This window comes from Pituophis catenifer, unplaced genomic scaffold (assembly GCF_029215685.1).
Source record: "Pituophis catenifer annectens isolate HBS135680 unplaced genomic scaffold, rPitCat1.0.hap2 SCAF_2, whole genome shotgun sequence".
In the NCBI taxonomy this organism is placed as follows: domain Eukaryota; kingdom Metazoa; phylum Chordata; class Lepidosauria; order Squamata; family Colubridae; genus Pituophis; species Pituophis catenifer.
In genome coordinates this window covers 114919108-114945439 of record NW_027256882.1, presented here as the reverse complement: position 1 = coordinate 114945439, position 26332 = coordinate 114919108, and the positions used below count along the sequence as shown (strand labels likewise).

General features: G+C 32.9%; 1 protein-coding gene across 1 annotated transcript in view; it reads right to left on the bottom strand.

Annotated features, from left to right (window-relative positions):
- The window catches only part of SLIT3 (slit guidance ligand 3), a 502670-nt gene that overhangs the window by 173227 nt on the left and 303111 nt on the right, over window positions 1-26332 (bottom strand). Inside the window, exons 7-8 of the mRNA XM_070934106.1 lie at window positions 8947-9018; window positions 2783-2946 (exon numbers count right to left, since the gene is read on the bottom strand). Of these exons, the coding sequence (XP_070790207.1) occupies window positions 2783-2946; window positions 8947-9018 (236 nt within the window). The remainder of the gene's footprint in view (window positions 1-2782; window positions 2947-8946; window positions 9019-26332) is intronic.

The following is a 26332-nucleotide window of genomic DNA, read 5'->3' as shown; positions in this document are numbered from 1 at the left end:
AAAGCCATCAAAGAGAGAAGCCTTCCTTAAATGAAAATTTATTGTCATTTAAATATTGTATGATATTTTACCCTATTTCCCTGAAAATAAGACCCAATCGGAAAATAAGTTCTAGCATGATTTTTCAGGATGCTCGTAATATAAGCCCTATCCCCAAAATAAGCCCCTGTTAAGATTGTCAGCCAGGTGGATACATTTAGTATCATATTTTCTCCAAAATAAGACCTAACCAGAAAATAAGCTCTAATGCGTCTTTTGGAGCAAAAATTAATATAAGACTCAGTCTTATTTTTGGGGAAACATGGTATGTAAATGAATTATATTACAGTTTTAACTCCAAGATTTATTTTGTTTTCTTTCCTGTTGCCTCCTTCAATGTATTTGTTCCAGACATGCTGCTGGAGCCAATCTGGAGAAGCCCCAGTGAGAGAAAGGAGGAATGTATTCCACAAGTGATATTGTTCCAATATCAGAGATACCATATATCAGTTGATATAATAGTTAGCAATGCAACCAAACAAAATCTTACATACATGTCTGTGTTCTCCTTCAGAACACAGGAATCACTCTACATATTTTTAAGATTAATTTAATAATCTTCCTAGACTCCAGATTCTATTCTTCAAAATACCTTGATGTCTGTTGAGGATTGCATTGTGTATTTTAAGAAAGGAACAAAGTACTATTTTTTTTGATTCTGCCATAAAATTCTATTGCTGTTTGTTAATAAAAAAAAACCCTAAACAAATTAATCTAATATGAAAAACCAATAGTTCAACTTTCATAAAAAATGAATTCTGAAAGCCTTTTAAAAAGCCAGAAAGGAAACCAGTTCCTTCAATTCAATAGGAAGTTTCCAAAGTTAACCAAGGCTGACATTGAAAAATCTTGATTCCAAGCTGTTCCTAGTTTGTCTCCAGATGTCTTCAAGTGGTATGAAAGATCATAATACATAAAGTGTTTGATTAAATAATTTGGATCCAAGAAAAAAATGAGAAATTTATACTTCATCTGGAAACGAACTAGAATCCAATGTGGCCTATACCAATTTAAATTTGCAGACTAGATCTAAAAGCAGCCTCATGGAGACAAACCTGGAGGAATTAAAAGAAGCATCAGTGTCATAAAGTCATTTTAAGCCATGGCTTATGACTGTACCTCCTGAATTAACGCTTCCCTTTTTTTCGTAGAAATGCAATTCAGAAATATGAGGGTCATTAGAATATTGATAACATTCAGTTTCAAATTATTTTTTTTTAATACAATCTCTTTTATTCCCTTAGAATGTTTATATATCCCGTTTATTAATGTATGTTTAACTTTTTTTAAAGATTACCTAAAATAATCACATTTCTAAGTAGTATATAAAACACAACTATACATAACATACACAAACCAACATATTAAACTTAAAGAAAGGATATTATTTCTTGTAAGGTTTGCTTATCTGTTTGTTAAAGCATTTATTTATTTACTGCTGGGTAATGCCTTTTTTTTACTGAGATGAGTACAGTTTTGTGTACAGTATTTAAAGGTTTTCTTTTTAATTACTAAGGCAATACTGATTTACAAAACAAGAATTCATTAAACATCTTCCTCACATAGAACAGTCATTTTCCAAAAGCATTCTGAATATATTATGGAAGATAATTTCCCACATTTATGTTGAAAACATTAAAATGCATTGAAAAACAGAAGTTTGATGTATCATTAACAGATATCACTGAAAAATTCTTTGAAAAAAGCAATAATAGATTGGATTAGAAAATATATTTCTATGTACATATGTGATTATGAAAGCCATCAACTGAAATATAGCCTCAATTCCCTAAAGATGAAAAACCTGAAACTCTACAACCTTGCCTGATATATCAAGGGTGTATTTGTCTCTTGATAAAAGAAAGAGAATTATTGGGATCTTTTTACTGTATGTTTCTGAAATGTCAGAGTTTCCATTGAGAATTCATGGCCTTGACACTTGAGATATTGTTAGCAAAAGTGTGATTGAAAAAAGTTGTCATCTCTCTTTTGATCTTTCAACATGACTTAGGATGTATTGGAAAAGAAATGAATGCAGGCACAGAAGAATAAGCAATTCCGGTCCATCAGTTATTAAAAAAAAGTTTGTTTAACAAAGAATGCTAAAAGAAGAGCACCACTACAGAGAAGTTCTATGATCATGTATGGGTTTTTTGCATTTCCTACAAATACCAGAATCCTGTACACCAGTTTGTGTACTTTATATACATTCCTTAAGCAACATGGAATTATTCACATTTGTATAGTAAGCTGGTCCTGAACTTTGGTATGATTTTAAAATCAGTTCAAAATAATGTAAAGATCACAATTGTGTTGTGCAGGGATTTTATTCTCCTTTCTTTTGTCACAATATGTATCCACTATGCATTAAATTGAATGCCAGAACTTTACATACATTTGCTAATTTATTCCATTTGTATGCAAGTCAGACATAAAGCTCAGAAGGCATTCTCCTGAGAAATATGATTATATTATTTGGTAATTAGCCTTTTACATTAATACGATCTGAACATTTGGGAAAAAAACCCTAAGTATAGAATCATTAACACAGTCCAACAGTTCAGAAAGCCTAGGAACAAATCACAGTAATTTAAAATATTATTACTCTATTTAACTGAGGCATGACTGAATTGGAATTGGCACAGAGTGACATTTAAAAGGACCAACATTACAATAGTTTATTTCAAGTTAATGTGAAGACTGATACAAAATGAGAGAAGAAAGTGAAATAATGAGGCATTACCTGTACAGACATATTCTTTTTTCTGAACATCAGCTACATTGAACCCTCTCAGGTGAACAGGTGCCATGCAGAAGGTGAATTGTCCAACCGATCGCCTCTGGCGCAGCCAATCCGAAAGCCATGCCAGGTGACAGTCGCAGTATAAATAATTGGAATGAAGCCGCCTACAAAAGGATAGAGAAGAAGGAAGGTCAGGCTTGCATTCCTCCTTACGAAAAAGGAGACAATGCCATTAAGAGCCTTTTAAAAAATTAATCATTCTATGTTTTGCATTGCCTTTGTGAATCAAAGAAATTGACTATAGAACAACTGGAACTTGGAAATAGATTGTATGGCACATAAGAAAGTTTATTCAATCATCATGACTGAACTCTGATAACAGGAGATTTACTTTTGCTTCCTTGTTCAAAAAAAATGGGCAAGGAAAGGTAGCAAAAGACGACATTCTTAAAAGGTGACAAGAAGTGAAAACAGAAGTGAAGGCAAACATTTGAATTCTTGCTTTGTCTCACACTTTCTACCCAATCCTTCAATCTTTTCTCAGAAGCCTAAGAAACTTTTGAATCATTATGGAAAGGATGCAAAGAGCTGCACAAAAATTATCAAAAATATCTTTGCCTATTTGTTGTTACTTACAGGACACCAACTATATGCCATCCAGATTAAATCTTTCCCTTTTTCGTGCATAATATTAAACAGGAACAAGGATGGCCCTTATGTTTTAACAACTTCTTACTTCAGAATATAAATGATATTTTGATATTGTAACCCTTTTGTCTTGTATAGTTTGCACTCAGTTTGTCACATTGTCTAGAAAAAAGTCCTGTTAGTAAAAAACAAAGTAGCCTGAAAGTGCAAATAAACTATCAAATATTTCATTTCTACTCTATGAGTCATGACAGGCAGGCATTAAAAGCACAGTTCCCATGACAATGCTGCCATTTCTGTTGGACAGGGTTAAACAAAGCCATCATTCTGACAGACTAACATTACATAGAACGCTGACAAACATAAAGTGCTGTAAAACATAGCCCAATCCATCCACAAAATAAATTAATCATTTCAAAGATCTTTATGCCAGGCCACTGCTGTTGAGTTCAGCAGCGGTGCCTAAACTGACAGTCTCTAGATTTGTATGTTTGCTGATGGCCTGCAGGCGCTTTTTTTTTTTTTCCCTGGGAAGCTTCCAAAATTTATGTCCTTGCTAGGATCAATAAAGTCTGAGGTCCTGACTGGCAAGGCAAAGTATGCCGGCTAGCTAGCTGTAAAAAAAAAATGAAGTTGGACTTTTCTGTATCTCTTCACTGTCATCCAACAGTTATCCATAATATTAAACTCGAATAGTACTACCACTATAGTACTCTCACTATAAAAAGCATATATATATCTGTTTATCAAAGACCAGGATAAATAAGAGAGAATGGGAAAAGACTAGTCCCTGAGATTCACATTCAAACTTAACAGTTTTTAAAAAATATATTTAGCTGCTACTGAGCCAATTAACAGTACAAGTTATGCATATTTACTGTAATTGATCTGCTTTAAATAATGGAATTTATTACTCAGACCAGGGTTATTATATTTGTCAGTAACGAACACTGAATACATTTATCTGGCAGTTCTCTAGTTGTATAAAACTAGTTTCAATTTAAGAAAAATAATTTTTTTAGCATTTTTCTTTCTCTATGCTCAGTACCCAGGCTGCATTCTGGATTTTAAGCCATATCATTTCTGTTGGAATTCTGCAACATATTGAGTGCATTTAGAAATTTTCCCTTGAGACCAACCAGTGGAAAACAATCTGTCAAGATTTAACCATTTTATAGAAATATAAAACTATCAGCCAAATTATTTAATTCGTTTTAGTCTATTTTAAATTTTGTATTTATATGTTTTATTCTATGGCTGTTCACCGCCCTGAGTCCTTCGGGAGTAGGGCGGTATACAAATTCAATAAAAATAAATAAAATAAAATAAATAAAAAACTACAATAAGGAGCAACTGGAAAAGAAGTCTCCAATATATGTGTATTAGAATTGTTTGGGTTACTTTTAATCATCAGAAGAGGACAGCCTAATATCTCTGCAGTCATTCATTGTGGCAAATACAACAGGGAAGTCAATATTAATAAAATGAGACAAAATGAATGCAGGTTAATAAATTCTATAAATATAGCTTTCTCATGGAAATGAAAGCAGATCAATGCACAGCAATTCTTATTAGTTCTAAATGAGAATGTTTAAACAAACCCATAAAACAAAACCCACAACAACAACGAAAGAAATTAGGAAAGCCATAGAATAATAGATTAATCATAGCAAGAGAGAGGTATTAAGTGCTGCAATGTTATTGTACAGTTTTTCTTAATTTCAAATGAGCTTGAAATTAAACAAGATATTCAATCTTCCAGCCATAATGATTTTTTTTTCTTAAAACATGAAAGATTGAAATTGACGGTAAAAGGTGACATTAAATGGAAATATTATTAGCCACATCTTTTTGTTTGTTTGTTTTGGTTTTGGTTTTGGTCTGATGAACACTTGAGACTGCAACAAAATAGATGAAACCTAAAATGAAAAATCTAACCTTTTTATTATCATTCAGGTCTTACAATTTTCATTAAGAGCAAGACTGCAAAGAAGCTTCATAAATTATTTGGCAGCATACACGTATTGAAAGAGCCCTTTTAAAATGAATGTGGCTGTATTTGTAGCATACAAAAGATGAATGAATATACTTTGTAATTTCTAAAGGTGTATATTTAGTTACAGCCTAAATTAAATTTCTAGAATATCCCTTTTGTGTCAGCATTCAAGTTTCATAAAATGTAATTGTTAAAATTCAATATAAAAACTCTCTTTGAAATCCTATTTATGACCCCCCTCCCGTTTTCTCCTTTAATTACAGTAAAAGGGAATTAGTCAATATAAGTCTCCAGGGAACTGCATACAAGGCCATCCTTTAAATTAAACTAAAAGGAAAATGGCAGAAGACCTTATTAGCCTAGCACATTTGATCGATCTGAAATAGACAAGATAAAGCTTAGAATATTTTCATGAAAACTCACAAAAAATATAAACACCTTTTAATTAATAAAAAGTCATATGCTGCCAAAATCTATACTCCAATTTCTTGAAACTTTTGTCCTTTGGAAAAAGATAGTATTGTTTTTACTCTCTCAATCTAAATGTGTGCTGATATTTATTTTTTAATTTGGAGTGGAGGGGTGTTTTAGAACTTAATTTATTTCTGTAAGAAGGGTAGGGTAAACAGAGCTATCATCTCTGCTTCTCCATCTGACAAAACTCAGTGAGAACAATTCTCTCTGGACAGCTTTCCTGTAAGATTTAATTCAAATAGGGGTATCCATGGACCCTGAAGATCATTGGCTCATTAGATAATGCAATATATGAGATCTTTTGCTCTCTCCCCCTCTCCCACCCTGTCTCTCCCCCTCCCTCCCTCCCTCCCTCCCTCTCCCTCCCTCCCTCCCCCCTCTCCATCTCTCTCTCTCTCTTTGTATATCTCTCTATCTCTCTCCTAGCAAATTAAAAAATCTTACATCCATCTATGTGAATTTCACCAAACTAGACTTTTACCCCCTCTTAGAAGAAAAATGAAACACTGAATGACGGAGAAACAAAAACCAGAAGAATGTTTCTGCATAGCAGTAATTGATTCATATACTGTAAGTCTAAAACCAAATTAAAGTCAGAGAGCATTGTGGATAATAAGAGCCAATGATATCTTATATATAGTACTAATGCTACGATATCTACAAGAAGATCCCACCTGCACAATTTGTAATACTCTAAACTGGAAAGTCCATTAGAAACAAAATGGAAGGATATTCTTGCATTTTTTGCACTTAAGAGGCAGGCTACAAAAAGCAGTCCCTTATTGATCTTAGTGGATGGCATGTGTACTGACAGATACTATTTAACTTCAAGCTTCACAAATCTGTAATAGAAGAATTCATAGTTAAATGTGTGGAGGAGAAATAGTCTAAAACTATGGTTGCAGTTAATATGTAACTGAACCACAGAGGAGATCTCAACATTTAAAATTAAATGGCACCAATATTTAATTCCAAATATAATTTACAAGCAATAAAAATGAAAGGCATTCAAATATAAATCATGAATGTATTCAAGGGAATAAGAAAATAGCATTCCTCTTGAGGCACTCTTGGCCTCTTTTACTGTATGTACGTTCAAACAATGTTGGCAACCTTCAAAGCAGCTATGCCGTATCTTTGAAGGAGAAGATACTTAGAACAAAAGGTTCAGAGGTGCCTGTTGTTTCACAAAGCACTGCTCCAAATACTTTGTGCAGAACTAGTTATTCTCAGTTGTGTGTTCACATTTATGTTGATTAAGTTGTAAAATTCACTCTATATGGCTAAAAAGAATATCTGGAAGTTGTACATCTGGTGCATGCGAGGTTAAGAAAGATTTAGGGTTTCTGAGTGACAATAGGTTAGCATTTCTTAGGATGAATTCTACTTCATTTTCCCAGACAATCATATTAAGCCATAATATGGTTTCTTTGATTTAATATTTCTTGTGCTTAATATTATTGGTAAAACAGCCCCCAATTCAGTACACTTCAAATAAACTGTGTCTTATTGTGAATTGTGGAGCTAGCCAAATTCAACAACATAAACAACAACAAAATAAAAAAATACAGATTTAAGTGTTGATTTAGCTTTGTATTCTTACCATAGTCCTCATACTCCATCATCAACATTGCAATAATATTTATATTTCAGCTATTTCTAATTTTTTTTTATTGTTTTTCTAGCATCTTCAAGTCAGTGTTGACTCCTTGTAATTGTCTGGACTATTCCATCTTTCAGATTTTAGAAGTTGTTTGCCACTACCTCCTTCCTAGGTGGAGACGGAGGGATTGGCCCAAGGTGATCCAGTTGATTGTATATTTAAAGCAGGACTAGAACTCCTGGCCTTCCAGTTTCTAAAGGTAAAGGTTCCCCTTGCACATATGTGCTAGTCATTCCTGACTCTAGGGGGTGGTGCTCATCTCCGGTTCAAAGCCGAAGAGCCAGGGCTGTCCAAAGACGTATCTGTGGTCATGTGGCCGGCATGACTAAACACCAAAGGCGCACAAAATGCCCAAAGGTGGTCTCTATTTTTCTACTTGCATTTTTAAGTGCTTTTGAACTGCTAGTTTGGCAGAAGCTGGGATAAGTAATGGGAGCTCACCCCGTTATGCGGCACTAGGGATTCAAACTGCTGAACTGCCGACCTTTCAATCAACAAGCTCAGCATCTTAGCTACTGAGCCACCACATCCCCTTTCCAGTTTCTAGCCAGGTGCTTTAACCACTACATCAAAGTGGGTGTTCATATTATAGCTGGCTACATATAAAGAGTATAAAGGCAGCTGAAAATAATGCAATGCCTCTGAGCATTGAAAACCCTGTAGTTGGGAATCCTAACTTTCCTGAAAGATTAATCTTTTGAGTAGAGTTCCACTCAGGGAATACTTCTTCCAGCAAGACGAGAGAGAAGGCAGAAAATTCCATCAATCCTTACTTTGCAGCTCTCTGATGGTTTGAGAGTCTCCATATCATACATGGGCTGAAAAGATCCATGTAACCATTAGATACCATCAAAAAGCTAGTCTTTATGGTAATTTGATGGTTGTGCAGAGTTTTGAAGCCAAGTATAGTCCTATTTTCTAGAACAGTGGTGGTGGAAGACCTGAAGGAGGAAAAGGATGCAGAATAATTGCCGTTCCCACTTCTGCTCCTTTTTACAAACCTATCACCTAATATTTTTCCATATGGCTTCTTCCAAACAACAGTTCACCAACTGTTGAAAACACTGGCCTTGTACAAAGCAAGTCCTTCATATTTTGACATGTCAGTCTTGGCTTCTCTGGAAAAACAAAAATGTTGAGTAACATCTACCTACAAACAACTACCTGGAAGAGATCCAGTTCTCTTCCACTAATCACTCCCATCTCTAGTTAAGTTTCTCCATGCAATCTATGTTAAAAAAAGGGGGGGTAACAAAAGAACAGCACTTTTCTCTGAAACAGCTATTACATTGCCTTTGTTTTCATCAATGAATCAAGACACAAAGACCGCTGTGCCCATATATGTCAGTTGAAGCCATGAGTGATTCATGATAGAGTACTTACAAGGTTCTGATCTTTGGCATATGGTTGAAGCTGGTGAGAGGGATGCGTGAGATGTTGTTGTTATTGAGGGTACTATAAAGAAAGGAAAACAAACACAGATGGCATCAGTTGCAATATTAAGACACTGCTATTTATGGAACCAGCCTTAATCTGTTAAAAGAAAGCAACATATGAACAACTGAAGCAGATTTAGAAAGGCATTTCTCTTGTAAATAACAATAACTACATACAGATACATGCAAGCAAAAAAGCTCAGAATATCTCAAGCACAACACACAATGACTAACTTTTGATTAAAATAAAGTATTCTTCATTGGAGTGACTGTAATGCATGTAATGTAAATATAATATACTACCAATAACAAAAGTGAATTGTAAAGAAGGAAAACAGAATCAGTATCTGTTCTGTTTCTATAGTTTATACTTAAGCCTATGACCAAAGGAGATGTAATTTTGGAATCTTCTCCATCCCCACCTCTGTACGGAGTTTTCAGTCCTAAACTAATTATTTGGCTTCCTTTATTGGGTCTGTATCTTTTGAATATCAGTTACTGAGGAACACAAGTAGGAGGGGTGAGCATTTGCTAGTGGACTTCTCAAAGGCATTTGGCTAACCACTGTGGATGATATTCTGGATAAAGATCTTTAACTGAATAAACAACATTCTTTTTATGTCTTTACGTATACTAAGAACTACTGTAATAACAAATCAGAGAGAGGTCAAGTGGAGTAGGCTAATATTTGAATAGAAACATTATAATTAAGATACAAATCAGATAGTTACCCTTGTGTAAAGGCTAAAAGACATTCTTTTGTGCTTCCAATTAGAAGTCTATCCTCATATGAATTGCATTGCCAACAAATGTTTAATTTGTAGTCCTGGAACATCATTTTTTTTCCAACAGTGACCAAAAGAAACAAACGTACAAGTATCCAAGATATAATATTTAGAGGCAGACTGCACATGACTAGGAGAGTCTGTTTGAAAGTACACTTCAACAGTATTCTGGGAGAATGTAATATAAGAGGAACAATTATGTATAGACTTCATATTTAGGAAAACAATAAAGGAAAATGTTTAAGACAAACCATCAACTGAACAATTGTTCTGTGTTAAACATCAGATTATTTAATTAAGATATCCTTATTAACAAAACAAGAGATTTCCACTCCAATCACATTTATTTATTTAATAAATTTCCTGGTAGTTGTAATATATTCTTTGAATATCATTTTTTCCTTCATTGGCTTTTGTGCAACCATATATAAACGAGTGTGAAAATATCCGAAAGTGGGCATCAAAATAGAAAAGTTCCTGTTTTAATTCAATTACATATAGATGATTAGTGAAAGCAAAACCATCAATCTGGTATAGATTATTTAATGTTTTAAGCCATCATCAATGATTTTTCATTAATAATCCATGTATGTATGTATGTATGTATGTATGTATGTATGTATGTATGTGAAATCAGGGAGGTTACAAGTTCAACCTTTAGCATTCCCAGTTATAAGGCTTTCAAGTAAGAGGGGAAGAGAGATATGTGAAAACTAGAATATTTCACAGTGTTCATAATTCAATGTAAGGAAGCTTAGTATATTAATGATTCTTTGGATGTATTTTCTTGTCAATACAGATATCTTTATTTTACCAGATAATACTACTAGCAATTGCAGCTGATCTCAAAATAGCTAAGGAAATGCACTGAAGATATTACCTAGTTGGGGAATGAAATATCTGCAAGAAAACCAAACTAATCAGCACTAAGAACTCCACAGCTAAGAAAGATTAGGCCTATTATAAAATAAATACTATAAGAGGTTTTAAAATTGAAAGTGTTCAATAGAAACAAGAATAAGAAAATTTCAGGGGGGAAAAATAGAAGTTTTGAGCACTTATGAAAGATAACCTATAACAAAATTACGTAAAAATTTATGATTGCTAAATAGAAGTATAACTGTAAGAGAATATTCATAATTTTGTATAAGACAAAGGTAACCAGAGCAAGGTGAAACTCATGTTAACAAATTACTGAACCTCCATTGTAAAAGATGCCCAGAGTAAGCTTTAGAATAATTTTGAGTCAATAAAACAATAACTCTTTATTTATATTTTTATTGTATAATAGTTATACAATACAGTTATACAGTTAAGTTATTATAAAGCAAGTGCTATAAATACAACCAAGGAAGAAATTAAGTTTTTTTTATTTAAAATAGATCTTTGTAAGATTACACATGAACAAACAATTGGTTCCCCCTTATCTTAAAAAAAGATAATACTAAATCAATAAAAGTGGTTAAATTTCCTGGTCCAGATGATTATCCCATTGTGTGGTATAAGACAGAAGTCAGTATGTGAGGTTTTGCTCCAGTATTATTGGAGATCTATTATGGTGCGTTTTAATGGTGCACTTTCCATGAGACTTATACAGTATAACTGTTGTTGTTTGCCGCCCAGAGTTGTTTTTAATGAGATGGCAGCTATATAAATGTGCCAAATAAATAAATAAATAATGGTGACTTTGAAGACTGGTAAGGAGTACTACTGATTTTGTTTGTTTGCTTGATCTCAAAACCTTGTGGCTCATGTCTCAGTCATCTCCCAATTGGAATATTGCAAGGCACTCTACATGGAACTGCTCTTGAAAACCTTTGGGAATTCCAAACTTGTTCAGAACGGAGGCACACACACAATTCTGGATACCTCACCCTTTTGCCTGAATTATAGTACTGTTATGTGAGCTGCAACATACCGTCAAGGATATCTGCCTGTCTTACTGGAATAGACAGGAGCTATATTCCAAATCCATTTTCTTCAATGCTGTCATCCATGATAGGACCTTCGAGGCATGCCTTGTCTCTAGTTGCACCAGACTTTTATAAAACCTTCCACTTGAGAGTCAAAGTATAGTGGTGAAGATCTGATTCTTACTTCAAGCATTGGGCTAGGTTAGGAGCTGAATCAGAAGATTAAGAGGTTGATTGGTCTGGCACCTTGTGGGAGAGGTTATTTTTTATTATTATTCTTGTCTTTACTGATTGTTATGAGTCACTCAGGATTGCAATGTGAAAGCTATGTAAGTTTTTCAAATATTATTTTTTTTTAAAATCATCCTTGGTCATCACCCATAATTCTTCTAAGGCCATTTCAGTTATCTTCATAATCACTCCCATTTCTCTTATCTATTGTCATTCCATTCTTCTTCTACTTCTTCCTAGCCATGCCAAGCATGATTTCCTCTACTTCTCTCAACTTTGCCAAAAGTAATAAAAATATTACATCTTGGTGAGCAAATGACTAATAGTGAAAGATTGAAAGCCAAGTATATTTACATATAGTTGCCAGTGAAAACATCAGGACTGATTCCCAGGGAGTGAATAAACTGTCAAAATTGTTCCACTAAATATAATTAAAAGGAACATGACAATTCCATTGCTCTTAGATGGATAAAGCAACACAAACAAGTCTACGCCATCCAGGGATAATATAGTTGAGTGTTACAGCTTTCTAATTATAAACATGTTATGACATATTATAGTCTTTGAGAATTATTCCATGTCATGGTCAAGAATTAAACTTTTCAGCAGTGATAACAAGGAATCAAGATAAGATTATTTTCTTTGCCTATATTAAAATATGTGAGAGTTGACAATAATAATACAAGACTGATATTGTGTTGAAACAAGTTTACAATGACTTTGTGGTATCATACAAAAATCTGTTAATAATTTCACATGTTTCCCAAGCCATAATTTATGATGCAAATAGGTCTATTTCCTCTTGAAGAAATGATACATTCAAAGCTTTTACTCAAAGGAAATGTCTATGCATCAATAAAATATGTACAATTTACCTTCCATATACCAGTTTTGAACAGAAAGATATTTTATAACTCCTTCCTCTCCAAGGAGTTGGGTAAGAGTTAAAGAAAGACTTGTTTCATGAATATAACAGAATCAAATTTTCTGTTGCATTTTATTTCTGAAGCCGATTACCCCAAACAACTAATCAAATTGACAAATGATATGGTAGATTAAATTTTTGATTAGTGCTTGTTCAGCACTAATGAGCATCTAGCATAATTACCAAAGAGCTGTTATCCATTCAAGCCCCTGGATAATAAGCACTAGGACTGTATATGGCATTTGGCTCTACTACAACCATCAGCAACATTTTAATCTGTAAAGGAATACTGAAACACAAGCACTAGGCAGAACAGAACACAGCCTATGCATCTTTATTTACTTTCTAATAAGTCATTTGTAAATGTGAGAGGGTGTGTGCACTTACTTATTACCCGTCATATTTAGAAATAAGTCTAATGCGAGCTACTGCTCTTGAGGAAAAAGAAGTGATAGATTGTATTTGTTTTAGTTAGGTGAAAGGAAACAATTCTGTACCATTTGTTAAAAGCTAAATAATTGGTTCAACTATGCTTGCGTTGATACAAGCTTTGTGTTTTGCTTAGAACAACAAAATATGCACGCTTATCATATATTCACGCTTAAGCAGTTTAAGATAATTTACTTTAATACGACCATATTATTTGTGTGTCCATAGATTTGACAATTTTTAAGTTTCTCTGCAGGTTTCTTACCACTGACTGTGACCAAAGAAGGAATCAAATTTTTCTATGCTATTCTATATATTAAAGATACCTGAACACTTTTATTTGACAATTCACCCAGCTTTTATAATGAAAAGGAGAGAATGATTTAAAACCAGTTCCATTACCTACCAATCACTATCTTATAAACTACATAAATCCAAAATCAATATAACTTGATTATATTAGAATTTAATTCCTTAATATGTTAGGAAACTGATTTCACTCCTTTATCTAGTTGTAAGATTTTATTTCCTAAATATATCACACATAAAACTTAGAGCTTGGAGTCACAGATGGGTATCTATATAATTCTTTGAGATTTTGAGAACATCCTTGCTAAATTATTTCAAAGTTGTAAAATATATTTTATCATTTATTCCTATTAATGATGAATTTTTAAAACAAATTGTCCTTAGTGCAATGAAACAGACCTGATTTGGATTTGATAAGTATAAAATATTAAAATAAATCTGCCTTTTTAAATACATTCGGAATACAGATTGCTTCTGTATAGTTATTATCAAAACTTCAAAGCCATGCTTATGAAGTCACACCAAACCAGTGGTGGGATTCAAGTAATTTAACAACCGGTTCTCTGTCCTAATAATTTCTTCCAACAACAGTTTGAACAGAGTCCCAGTTTGCCAAACTGCTCAGAAAGTTAACAACCGGTTCTCCCGAAGTGGTGAGAACTGGCTGAATCCCACCACTACACCAAACTCACATATTACCATTATCTCAATATTGTCATTTCCTGAAAAATTGATCTTGAATTTAGCTCCCTCCCTAAAGAGTGAACAACAGTTATAAACAATGACCACATCTACTGTAATGTCCAGCTTTTATGTCAACCTGTGCTGAAAACAGTTCCAGCTGATGTCCTTGCCCATCTAGTAGATTGTAAATATTTGCATGCATACATGTACATGCACATATATGCCTTCCAGAAATAGTTTATGGAGATTCTCAATCATCCAGATCATGGTTGTCACAAAGGTACTTTTTAAAAAAGGTACTTGGGACTTTCTTCACTTACCTCCAGAAGTTGTAAATGCTCCAACACTGGAAATTTTTAAGAAGAGATTGGATAACCATTTGTCTGAAATGATATAGGGTTTCCTGCCTAAGCAGGGTGTTGGACTAAAAGACTTCCAAGGTCTCTTCCAACTCTGTTATTCTATTCTTGGGGTTTTTGTTGTTGTTTTTTTTGAAAATGTTTCACTTCTCATCCAAGAAACTTCTTCGGGTCTTTTCAGAGAGGGGGAAAAAAAAAACCAAGAAAGTCCAAATGTGTTTTGGGAATTCCAGAAATACATTCCAAGGACAAGATTGACAGAAAGAGAAAAAGTATGAGAGAATTATTATTAGGAGCCTGAATTAATGAACAAAGGACTCCTCGTTGAATGGTCATAATCTATCCTGTTGATCCAGCATGAGTTGGTAGATAGCTATTTTTCAATGTCCCACTCTAAAAGAGAATGACCCAGGTGGCTTCTCTATCTATGGAAGGTCTAGAACTAGGATCTCATATAAATTTAATAAATAAAATATATATTTCCCTCACTCCTACTTTAGTAACTTAACTATCTGAAATACTGATTAACATTGCCTTTTTTCACAGAAACACAAAAACCATGGAATACATGCTCCTATTCTCATGTCTCCTTCCAAGAAAAGCAGGAGAAAAAAAACCATGAAGAAAAATATATGATGGTGATTGGGATAAAGAGGGAAAGAGAAAGGAAGGGAGGAAACAAAATGGGGAAGAAAGTGAGTAAAAAATTAGATAAGAGCAAGGGGAGAGGAACAGCAACAGATATGGAAGGAAAGAAATGAAGAACAAAGTTCTCTTCAGAAATTACAGAAACAGTGTATTTAACCAGGCTAATGTTCAAAGATATCCAGCCTTTGCAACACTGATGTCTGTAGTCACACATATTTTTCTTTTTCATTTCTTTCTTTGCAATATCTTCTTAAACTGCATCAGTGAATAGAAAGCAACCTGTTCCTGTGATGATTCAGATAATTGTTGGGGGTGGGGGGTGGGGGGGGTTAATGTTTTTCTGTCAGTTCAAATTGGGATTTTAAAACTTCGTATTAATATTATTTTTGTCAATTTATTTATGCTATGTTATGCACATATAAGCTTCTTTTTAAAAAAAAAAAAAAAGTTTTATTCCATGATTTCACCTGTTAGCAAAACAAGATTGTCATTTTAGTTAGTGAAATTTGATATTAGAAACAGCAGCAAATTTTTGTATACTCCAACCAAGATAGTAACGTTGAAAAAAACAAAAGAAGTCAGAAGAGCAAGATGTAAGAATAGACCTAAACATGAGCAAAGACAAAGCTAGGAATCTCAGATGGGAATATCCAAAACATAACATAAAATTTAGGAACTAACAGTCTACAGAAACGGAAACAAAGTGAAAAAAGGAATTATTATCTTATTTTTGCTAATTATTATTTCATAATTCCCAAAGGAACAGACACAAAATTATATCTCAAACTGCTTATGATGACTTATAGCTGAATTTTAATTAATTTGACATTTTAATTTACTAGTAAAGTAGCAATAGCAGGATTTTTATCTCAACTTGTTATATCAAGTTGACAGACTATTAGTGCTCATCTTAAATAATATTAGTATTAAAATGAATCTAAACGTAAACATTATCTTACTTTTATTGCAGTTTAACGATGTCTACCTTTCTCCAAGTTGCAACATTTTTGTTTGTAAAAAATGTTGCCATAATAATAACAATGATAAAAAAAAACCCTTATCACCCTTTTAGAATTATAAGAGAAAGAGGAAAAAAAAGGTTGCGAAAAAAGATTTGTTAGTATGGTGAGTTTATTTTAAAGAAAAAATAATAATTTTAATATTTTTGATAGTTTTCATTAAAATCCAAATGACTAAATAATTTTCTATACCGAACTAGTACACATTACAACAACAAAGTCCAAGCTTCTTCACTTGGATCTTCAATGCATAGATTTAATGATACACATTCTTTTGAGATAATGGCACTATCATTTTTTTTGAATATATTGCATTCAGATAGTAGTCATGGTAATACAACTTTGCTATTAGTTGCATCCTTAGAAACAATATGCATTTCTCACATACTGTATAATTTCTTCAATGAAAATGGTTCAAGCACAACAATATTTCCCCCACAAATATTTCAGTATCAATGTCCCACATGTTTTCTTTTTATATAAAAGAGCATTTGTTGCACTTCTTCGTTGACATAGAGACTTTCCTCTGATATACAGTATGTAATAACTTGGGTGAATTACAGTTTTATCATAATCTTGGCACTGAAAGATAGACAACACAGTAGCTCAAGTGTTATTTCTTTTTTAAACAATACAAGAATAAACCTATATTTGATTGACCACATGTTTTGGGTCTTAACTTAATACCCTCATAACAAAATTGAACACACAATTTTCTTTCACTACCAGATTTTTGAGAAAAGTACAAAAATACACAAAAGGTACCTGCTTCTTTTAGCTGAACATTTTCAAAGCTTCAACCAAAATAGCAATTGCTTGTTGATGATGTAAGTTCTTTGATCCTTCCAGTACAATGGAAATTCCATTAAGAACAAGCTGTCTTAATTTTTGTGTGTGTAAAAATACAATAATGGGTAGAGCAAGCCATGTAGACATTTTATCAACTTTTCTTTTAATAAATGTAAGAAGATTGAGAGTCATAAAAGCATCTTGAAAATAGAAGTTTTTGAAATTATACTCTTTTCAATCGTATAACTATGTGAAATTCTGTCTACCAATATTTAACCGCATCCCTTGAGAGGAACGATACATACAATTTTACTAATTATGAAATCCTGTACAAATAAGATTATAGTCCATTTTATGAGTCCACCTAAGTAGCACAGAATTAAAACCTAGAATGTATCTACAGTATTATCATTACTTGAAGAACATGTATTTATATCCAATTAATTTTTAATGGAATCAAATTAATTGAAATTAAGAACATATTCTTTATTTCTTCAATGCAACTTTTTTGCACCTTAAGCCCACACCAGCATAGGAAGAACAAACTTAGATCCACTAGATATTGTTTCAAATGCAATCTGACAGACAGGGATTGGAATTGAATATCAGGAAAGCCTAATTGAGACTACAGAATTTAAATTGTTTTAAATTCAGAAAAAGTAGAAGAAGAAACAATCTCCTGCTGTAGAAAGCTGTCAAAGTATACTTACCTTTGACTTTTCTTAAAGTAATAAGAACTGAGGGCAATGCATGGATACTACAGCCCAGAGTTGCTGGGATTCAGCACGGTAAAAATTTAATAAAATAAAATAAAAAGTTATTGGATAGGAAATCAAAATAGTTAAACTATGCAAAATATATTAGTTTCTATGTGGGCTGTTAAAAGACACATTTTATATTTGTAGAAAGAGCAAAACACTCATAAAAATATATTTTAAGCATACTAGCTCTACCACATCAGAAGTCTAATTTTGTACCCCTGCTGATAGAAAATTGCGGAAACAAGTTGGTTCATTTTTGGCAAAAGAAAGCAAAAATGGTTTGAAGACCTATTCAGAGCTCTTCTGACCACAGCAGTGAAGATATTTATCCTCTTCCAAAGCTAGCATTGTTCCAGCTCCTATCTTAATCAAGTGTCGCATTGCGGCATATAACATACTCCTAATGTTATCTTTATAATCTGAACATGACCACTAGGGGTCTTGAATGGCAGAGAATGAAGATCTAAAGCATATGTAGTAGATATCTAATATAATGTGAAGTCAGAGAAATTACTTTTAAATCCTTTCTTTTGCATATTCCAACTATGAGAAGAGGTCTCTAGAGAAGTGCTGCAAGATGTCAGGAAACATCTAGCTCTCATTTTAGAATAGAATAGAATAGAATTCTTTATTGGCCAAGTGTGATTGGACACACAAGGAATTTGTCTTGGTGCATACACTTGCATTAAAAATATTTTTAGAAATCAAATTGCCATGAGTGTCTGGAATACATGCAAACTTCACAAATTGCTAACTAATGGTGGGTAAAACATTCCAAATATTAAAGGAGTTAACTCAAACCTATCTATATTCTCAAAATTTGAGATCATTCTGCAGATCACTACTATTTATATAGTCTCAAAGAAATGATTCATTTAAGAAAGAAAATTATTTTAATCCTCATCACCATATATGCAATATATCTAAAAGATTGTTCTATACCTCCAGAACAAAACGTCATAAAGCTGCTTGCAAAAACTGAACCAATCAAATTAGTTGAACTCAACATGGCATCTGAACATGGATCCCGCATAGTCAACCTTACTCACAGTAGATTACTTTGGCTTTGACCCTCTAAAGAACAATATTTTCATAATAAATTATCAAATCTACTAATATATAAAAAACAATGTTAAAGTCAAAATGTAGTTCGGTTCTTTCCCAAAAATATAGTTTTTGAATTAACTTTGCCTTAAGTTTTCAACCCTGGTAGAAGAAAGACTTTTCCAGATCTTTATCTGGCAATAGTTAGTCTACATTCTTAATCACTAAACAATATATCACAAAACAAAAAAAATGGAAATATAAATGTTGAATACTTACTGTGTTCCATTTGTGTTACGTTCCCCAAAAAAGATTTAGAAAAAAGCATAAATAAATTAGAGTTAATCTAACAATACCGCTCCCTCTCTAGTAATACTCCAAAAATATGAAAATAAGCTAAATATGATTTGTCATGGATTTGATAAACATAGCTGGTTTGGCTTTAGAATACACATTTTTAATGGATATAACATCACTAAAGGAAGTCTGTCCCATAAACTCAAATCAAAACTGATAGGTGCCTCACCTGAGTGCTAGCAATACCAATGCAGGAGAGGTGGCAAGAGATGGATCTTAAGATAACACAAACCCACCTGAATTACACCAAGACGCAAATAGGCAGCTTCCGCAGTTGGTGAAGAGATAAAATAAGCTCCCCTCCTCTAACCCCGCCCAGCAGGCTGGCAAACTCATTTTGGTTTGGCAGAAGCTGAGTGGTCTTCAAAGATGGTGTCATAGGGACCGCATTGCGGCAGTTCATGCACTACCGCATGGCCAAATGCAAATATGAAGCTGATTAATGCAAGTACTTTACCAAAAATGATGAAAAGCAGACCTGGTGAATAATGCCATGCACATCCTAAGAGACTAGAAGGCAGGAATACTTCCAGTTGGGAACTCTAAAACATGGCGGGATAATCTTCTCTATGAAAGGTCTTCCACTGTAGTCTTTCTACTTGCTTAAACACTGAAGCTATATATTTTATTTATTTATTAATATCCCAATTAGTTTTTGAAGGCAAATAAATGATCTAGATTTTTAAGCTTGAGTAAAGTAATAGTGTTAAATTCTTATTATAAGTAAAACTGCAGGGCAAATTCTAAAAGAAGCAGTAGGCAACCAATACAGAAGATAGTATTCTATGATATAAATTAATTAATGACTATGAATATGATCAGAGAAATCAGTGGCCATTTTTTGAAACATGTCCACACTCTCTAGATGTTTTTATTATTATCATTATTAATAATGGTGGCCTTTCCCATTTTCACTGAAATTTGGGTCATTTCATTACTAATAAACAAGGAAAACTTCATGGGGAAGGTCTGGATTTTTGATAGAATAAGAAAAGAAGATTTTCATCAAAGAATTTAGACACCCCATCATAGATGGCTGGTACTGCAGTGTACTTTTCCCTAGAAGCCTAAAGATCAGCCCATAATATTTCATGCAAACTACACTATGCTGCAGATTTTACAAAATATAAGAATGAAAATAATTGCCATTATACTAAGGGCACTTTATCTGACAATGTTTTTAGTTCCCAGTAACAAAAAAAAATCCACTACATTTCTTTACACATTGAAAAATGAATTTTTAAAAGACCACATGGCATTTTGAAAACAGCAGCACATGTGACTGCTGATTAAGGGTTCAACCATTAGCTCAGGAGAAGCAGACTGCCTCACTAAGGGTCAATACATTCAATTACCTAGTGTACCATTGTAGTTTAACACTTCAAATATTTAGATTTTATTTATGCATCAAAATGCACTGGCCTTCGCTCATGTTGATGCTTAAATATAATCTATCTTTATTTTTTTAAATGAATGATTAATGTTTATTGGAATGGTCATATCTCAAATCACTATACATTGAAATTGTTTTCACCATCAAGGCATTGAGGGCATCTGATTGCCACAATTTACAATTTTACAATGGCAGTTGAAGGAAATAGAGGAAAACATTCTACGGGTAGAAATTGTAAAAAACTAGAGATCATTCATAACAATTTGAGGCACTTTAAAGTACAGCCAAACAATTTTAAAGCAACAAAAAGGTAGAATTATTTGGTCCATGGAAAATGGAATTTGATATATTTACCTAACATCTTCAATCTCTTTTTAAATCTTAGATTAGAATTAAAAAAAAATATATATGAGAAAGATGACTATATCTGATCTCCAGAAGTGATGCTTTGGTAAAATATGACAAAATGTTTCAAATACCTGAAAGAATGCCATATAAAAGAAGTAAAGACCTTTTCTCTGTCTTTCTACAATACGGGATATTGAATAATAAATAAAAATTACAGGAAGGCTGATTCCAATTAAATGCTAGAAAAAATATCTTAACAATAAACGGAGTTTGGGTGTGAAACAATTACCCTGAAAATTGGTTCCTTTCTTCAGTTACATGTGCCTCAGAAGCCTAAGCAAGGGTTGGATTGCAATGCCTAAATAACCATTCCACTTTTATGGTTCTATCAAAGTGTATTTCATCTATTTATCTGTCTGTTTTTCTGTCTGGCCATCTATGTTGATGAATCTAAATTCTCATTATTTGCTGAACATATGCATGACGTGTACAATTGTGCCAGAGTTTTATCAAAAGACTCATCAGTATAATTTTGAAATTATAATAAATAATTTTGAATGACAGGCAGTGCATACTAAATCATTCATAACATCCACTAATCAAGAAAGTTAGGGATACTCTTTTGTTGGGAGGGGTGAAGAGCAACTACCATTACGGCCTTTGGGGATTTTTCAGATATATTAATTAAGTCTAAATTAATCCAGTCCATCATATTTTTTTCACTGCTGGTAGACAATATAAAATCTATCACCTTGATAGTATCTTGCAGCTGTTTTTTTTTTTTTTTTTGCTGCTACATTTCCAGCATGTGCAATAGTCAGGAAATAATTTCTGTAAGGAAATTCTGGTAGACAAAATAGGATCTTACTAAATAAAACATAATTCTTGGATATTTAAGTATCTGGGCCCTTTTACATCAGGTTTCTATGTGTATTTAGAGAAGCTCTTTCTTCTAAACTGATCTTCCGACATTACTGTGGTTTCTCATATGTCTAATCTGATTCCAAAAAAGGAAATTGAAGCTGCTAGCTGGATGTTTTTCCAGCACATTGCTCCTTTACTACAATGATCTACAATAGGACAGGGACTGATAAGGAAAATTAGTGGGTATGTTCATGCTGCTTTCTCCTGGAACATCTCCAGATAGTTAGTGAGGGTTTTTTTTTTAAAAAAGGAACTAGCCATCTTCACACAAATCTTTTGGAACATATCTTCAAAACAATCTGCCAAAAGCAGGTGTGACTTCTGATCTGCTTCCAAGTGAAAAAAAAATAGACTGGGAATTAGGAAATCTGATTTTTCTTCACGTGTCCCGATTTTAAATGAAACAAATCACTACTGTCATTGTAATTTATTTCCACTTCAACCATGTGAAAATTCAATATACCAAACTTAATAAAATGAATTAATTCTACATAAAATAATGCCAATTATGCATTTATTATATATGTGCTAAATATGAATTATAGCTAAACAGAGAATTTTTAAAAACAAACCGCTGTATCCCACATCAATTCAAGACAGGCTCTTAAGCCTTATATAAACAGAGAATAAGTTCTTCATTAAATATTCTGCTTTCATAGTGACAGTTATGAATGCAACTCACACAATCCACATTTAATTCTAATTGCCTAAACTGATGATACTTGTTGGCAAAATAGAATAACAAATCACATCCTTTTGTCATTCACTGATATTCATTAAGCAGTGACACCTCATTTATTTAGAATTATGTCATGATTTGAAACACCACATATAATTAGATACAAATAAATACATAACTCACAAAACAACAGGTTGTTAAGTAAAATAATTTAAAGTCCTATTCTTGGTAATGAAGAATACAATTTTAATTAACAAATAGAAGTAACATATATTATGCCTCACAATTCAACTTACAGGTGTAAAAGTAATCTGAAAGATTGCTGTGCCAGTACTATTTCTACAAAGGAATGTCAAAGGTCACAAAATGAGAAGTGGTACTTCTTAAAGAGGAACAAGCGAAGGAAATATATTACCATCTGTAACGCCAAGTCATTACCCCTTTCTTAATTTTAATTTTAGAGTAGGGGATACTTCATGACTATCAACTAAATTTCATGTGCAGGACCTAATGTATAAAATAAGTTATTCATGGGAACAGAACAATGCATATGTTCCTATGGATTTTCATATTGGTAACAAAATGTTCAAAATATGATGCTTTTATAAGCTGCTAGCTCAATTCAAAGAAAGGATGTAATCACATTTTCCCTTAAATATGGCTTTTAACATATGATAATCACCCACATTTAAATTTAATTTCCTAGGAAAGGATCAAGGAAAATCTTATTATGGCATTATCTGGACTGAAAGGCTAAAATGCCACAAAACATGCCAATTTTCCATATTTATTTCAAATGTATTTTTTTCAATGAAGACAGTCCATGGAATGCCACCCATTAGGTAAGTATCCCTAACTGATAAATGCTGAGCTAATTGTATATGTATTCCAGATTCCAACTGGACTTCCAGCAGTGAGAATTCAAAGAGATTTAATAACTAAAAGGAATACTTTGAGATGTGTGTGTTTTAGTGTATAAAGATGTCCATAAACACAAATAGCAAGATTCTGATTTTATTACAGGAGAAATTCCTCCACCACGACCACTTTCCTGCCTTACATATTCTTGATAAAGCACTATGGTCTACAATATCAGGTTCTCACCATAGCAGTATAATAAAGGAGGAGGGGCTGCTACTGAAAAGAATATTATCCTTCTATACACGCATTGGTGCATTGAATGAATAAAAATTATTTTGTTTAACTTCACATCTTTAAATTTAAAAAATTAAATTAAAATATGTAAGATTTGAATCTCTTTTCCTTCCTTGTGGGCTACTGATTACTGACAGCTCTATGTTCTACCTCTTCACCCGCCCCCAAAAATAGTTTGCATAAAATAATTCTAATAACATTGGTTACAGCTTGATTTTAGTCCAGTTCCATTCCTTGGAATATTATTGAGCTTTATTTCCTATATACTTTCTGCTTCCCGAAGGAAGACACAACAGTAACAATATAAACCAGAATTATATAATGTATGAAGCAAAGACAACAAATCTGTATGCAAATAATTTATGAGAAGAAGGTTAATGAATAATATAAGTTAGAAACATTGCTCGGAGAACTACTTAATTTTAGTCCAGTGCTTGATAATGGCAAATAACAAACAAGCTCCCTGAAAAAAATTGGAAATCCATATATAGATTCTATATTAATAATAAAATGGATGTTTGTCAAATATAAATGAATGATGCAGACTGTGAAATTATTTTTTCGCCATAAATCCTAAATATTGGGGGAAAAGTGTTCCATTGGTATTATGAGTGTATATTTAATAAAAGGGAAGTCTTATAACTCAAATTATAGGAAGGTGATCTATCTTACACAAAGTTGTTATGTGAATTATTCATAGAGCTTAACAATCGGCTTCCATAATTTTTTGATCACTGTTATCAATGGACATTATGACATGAATGAAGAAAACATTTAGTAAGTAAAACTTTATATGTTTTTCCAGACAGTTTAAGGGCAAGTAATTGAGCATTATTTAAGCAGAAATTAGGCGGCAAAATGTCTATACATATATGCGGTGAAAGTTTTTTTGTGACCATCTTCAGGTTTTCATTTGTTTTCTCTTTTTGCCTTTTTAAGACTAATGAGTGACATTTTGTAAGCGTTTTAAAACTTCTTTTTATCAAATTCTGTAATTTAAATCAATGCAACATGCAAACCTCATTTTATAAAACCAACATTTATTTAATGATATCCATTTTATTTTTGCTCTTTTTTATTGAGATTATTTTAAATGCCAAATGAGAATTTCTGAAGTTCAATATAAGATGGGTTGCTATATAAATATTTTACATACACCCAGACATTCACACAGCGTATTTATACATATGAATATTTCCAAAGAATTGTCTGTGCTTCAGAAATCAAAATCAAATCGTACAGGTTTAGCAAGTTTTCAAACACTGAAGTGATTTAAAGGAAAGATATCAAGAGAATTCAAAATTTTGTCGGTAATGAAATACATTTTTATACTAATATTTTTTGCAATTAAAAAGAAAAGTATTCCCAATTAAATAGCCAAAATAAATAAATAAAAATAAAGCAGGAGAACTGGATGGATTTTTCCATCCAGGAGGTTAATTTCTTTATATACAATTACTAATGTTTCATAGAAACTGGCTACTCTACCAATATTAAATGCCAAAGGATTAGCACAATGGATTGTTGCTGTCCCCTCCACCAAATAAATAAATAAGACATCCCTAATTCAAACTGAGGTTGTCAGCAGGTGGCAGCACTTATCTGGCCTTGTCGAGACTCAGAAGCTTAGTAAGGTCAGGCCTAGTTTTCCACTCAAAGGGAGGCCGCCAAGGAATACCACAGCGTTACCCATACTGGATATGAAACCATGCCAGAAGGAAGCAATAGCAAAACACTTCCATATTACTGCCATGGAACTGCATGGTTGTATCTATGTTGCCACCAACAATTGAGCTCAACTTGGGAAAGTCTTGACTTTGTCTTACAGTAAATAGTAACACGTTATACGCCCACGCTAGTTTCCAAAACTCATTTCCACTTTTTTCTATCAGATTCAATGACAGAAGGAAGGGAATGGACATGACTTTCAGATAAGGGAAAGTAGAATAAATTCATCCTAAACACTTCCAGATGTTAATAGGGTACCGTTTTAAATGTGACCAATAAAAAGCCAGTTTGCAAGCTAATATTACACACATCTAACATCGGCACCTTTAGGTAACTACAATGTCAATCATGTCTCTTACCTTGGTAAGGCTTAATTTCATTTACTCCTTGCTCTACTTGAAACAGCATATGTTTTAAAAGGCAAAAAAGTTTTGAGAACATTTGTTGGCATGCATAATAAACTTTCGTATCTTCAGAATATAACTGTTTGAGATCCTAATTCAACATATCAGAAAAGGAAGAATTTGTCTTAAAACCTCTAATTTATGCCAATTACACACAGTGCCTTTCATCATCAAACACTTTTGATTCATTAAAAATAATTAAGAACACGTTAGCATCAAGCCCAAACAATGTTTGCTCAAATAGTCCATCTATAGAAAGCATCATTATCTTGGGGGGGGGGGGGTTGTTTTGTTTGCAATGCATTATTCCCTTTGTAAAAAGATTTTCTGAATTAAAATGCTGAACAAGCCTTTCACAAAATAGTCTTAATTTATAACTTAGGTTTGTGACAATTCGACCTACTGCAAATAAATTATTTGAAAATATCAAGCCTCTAACTTAAACTACA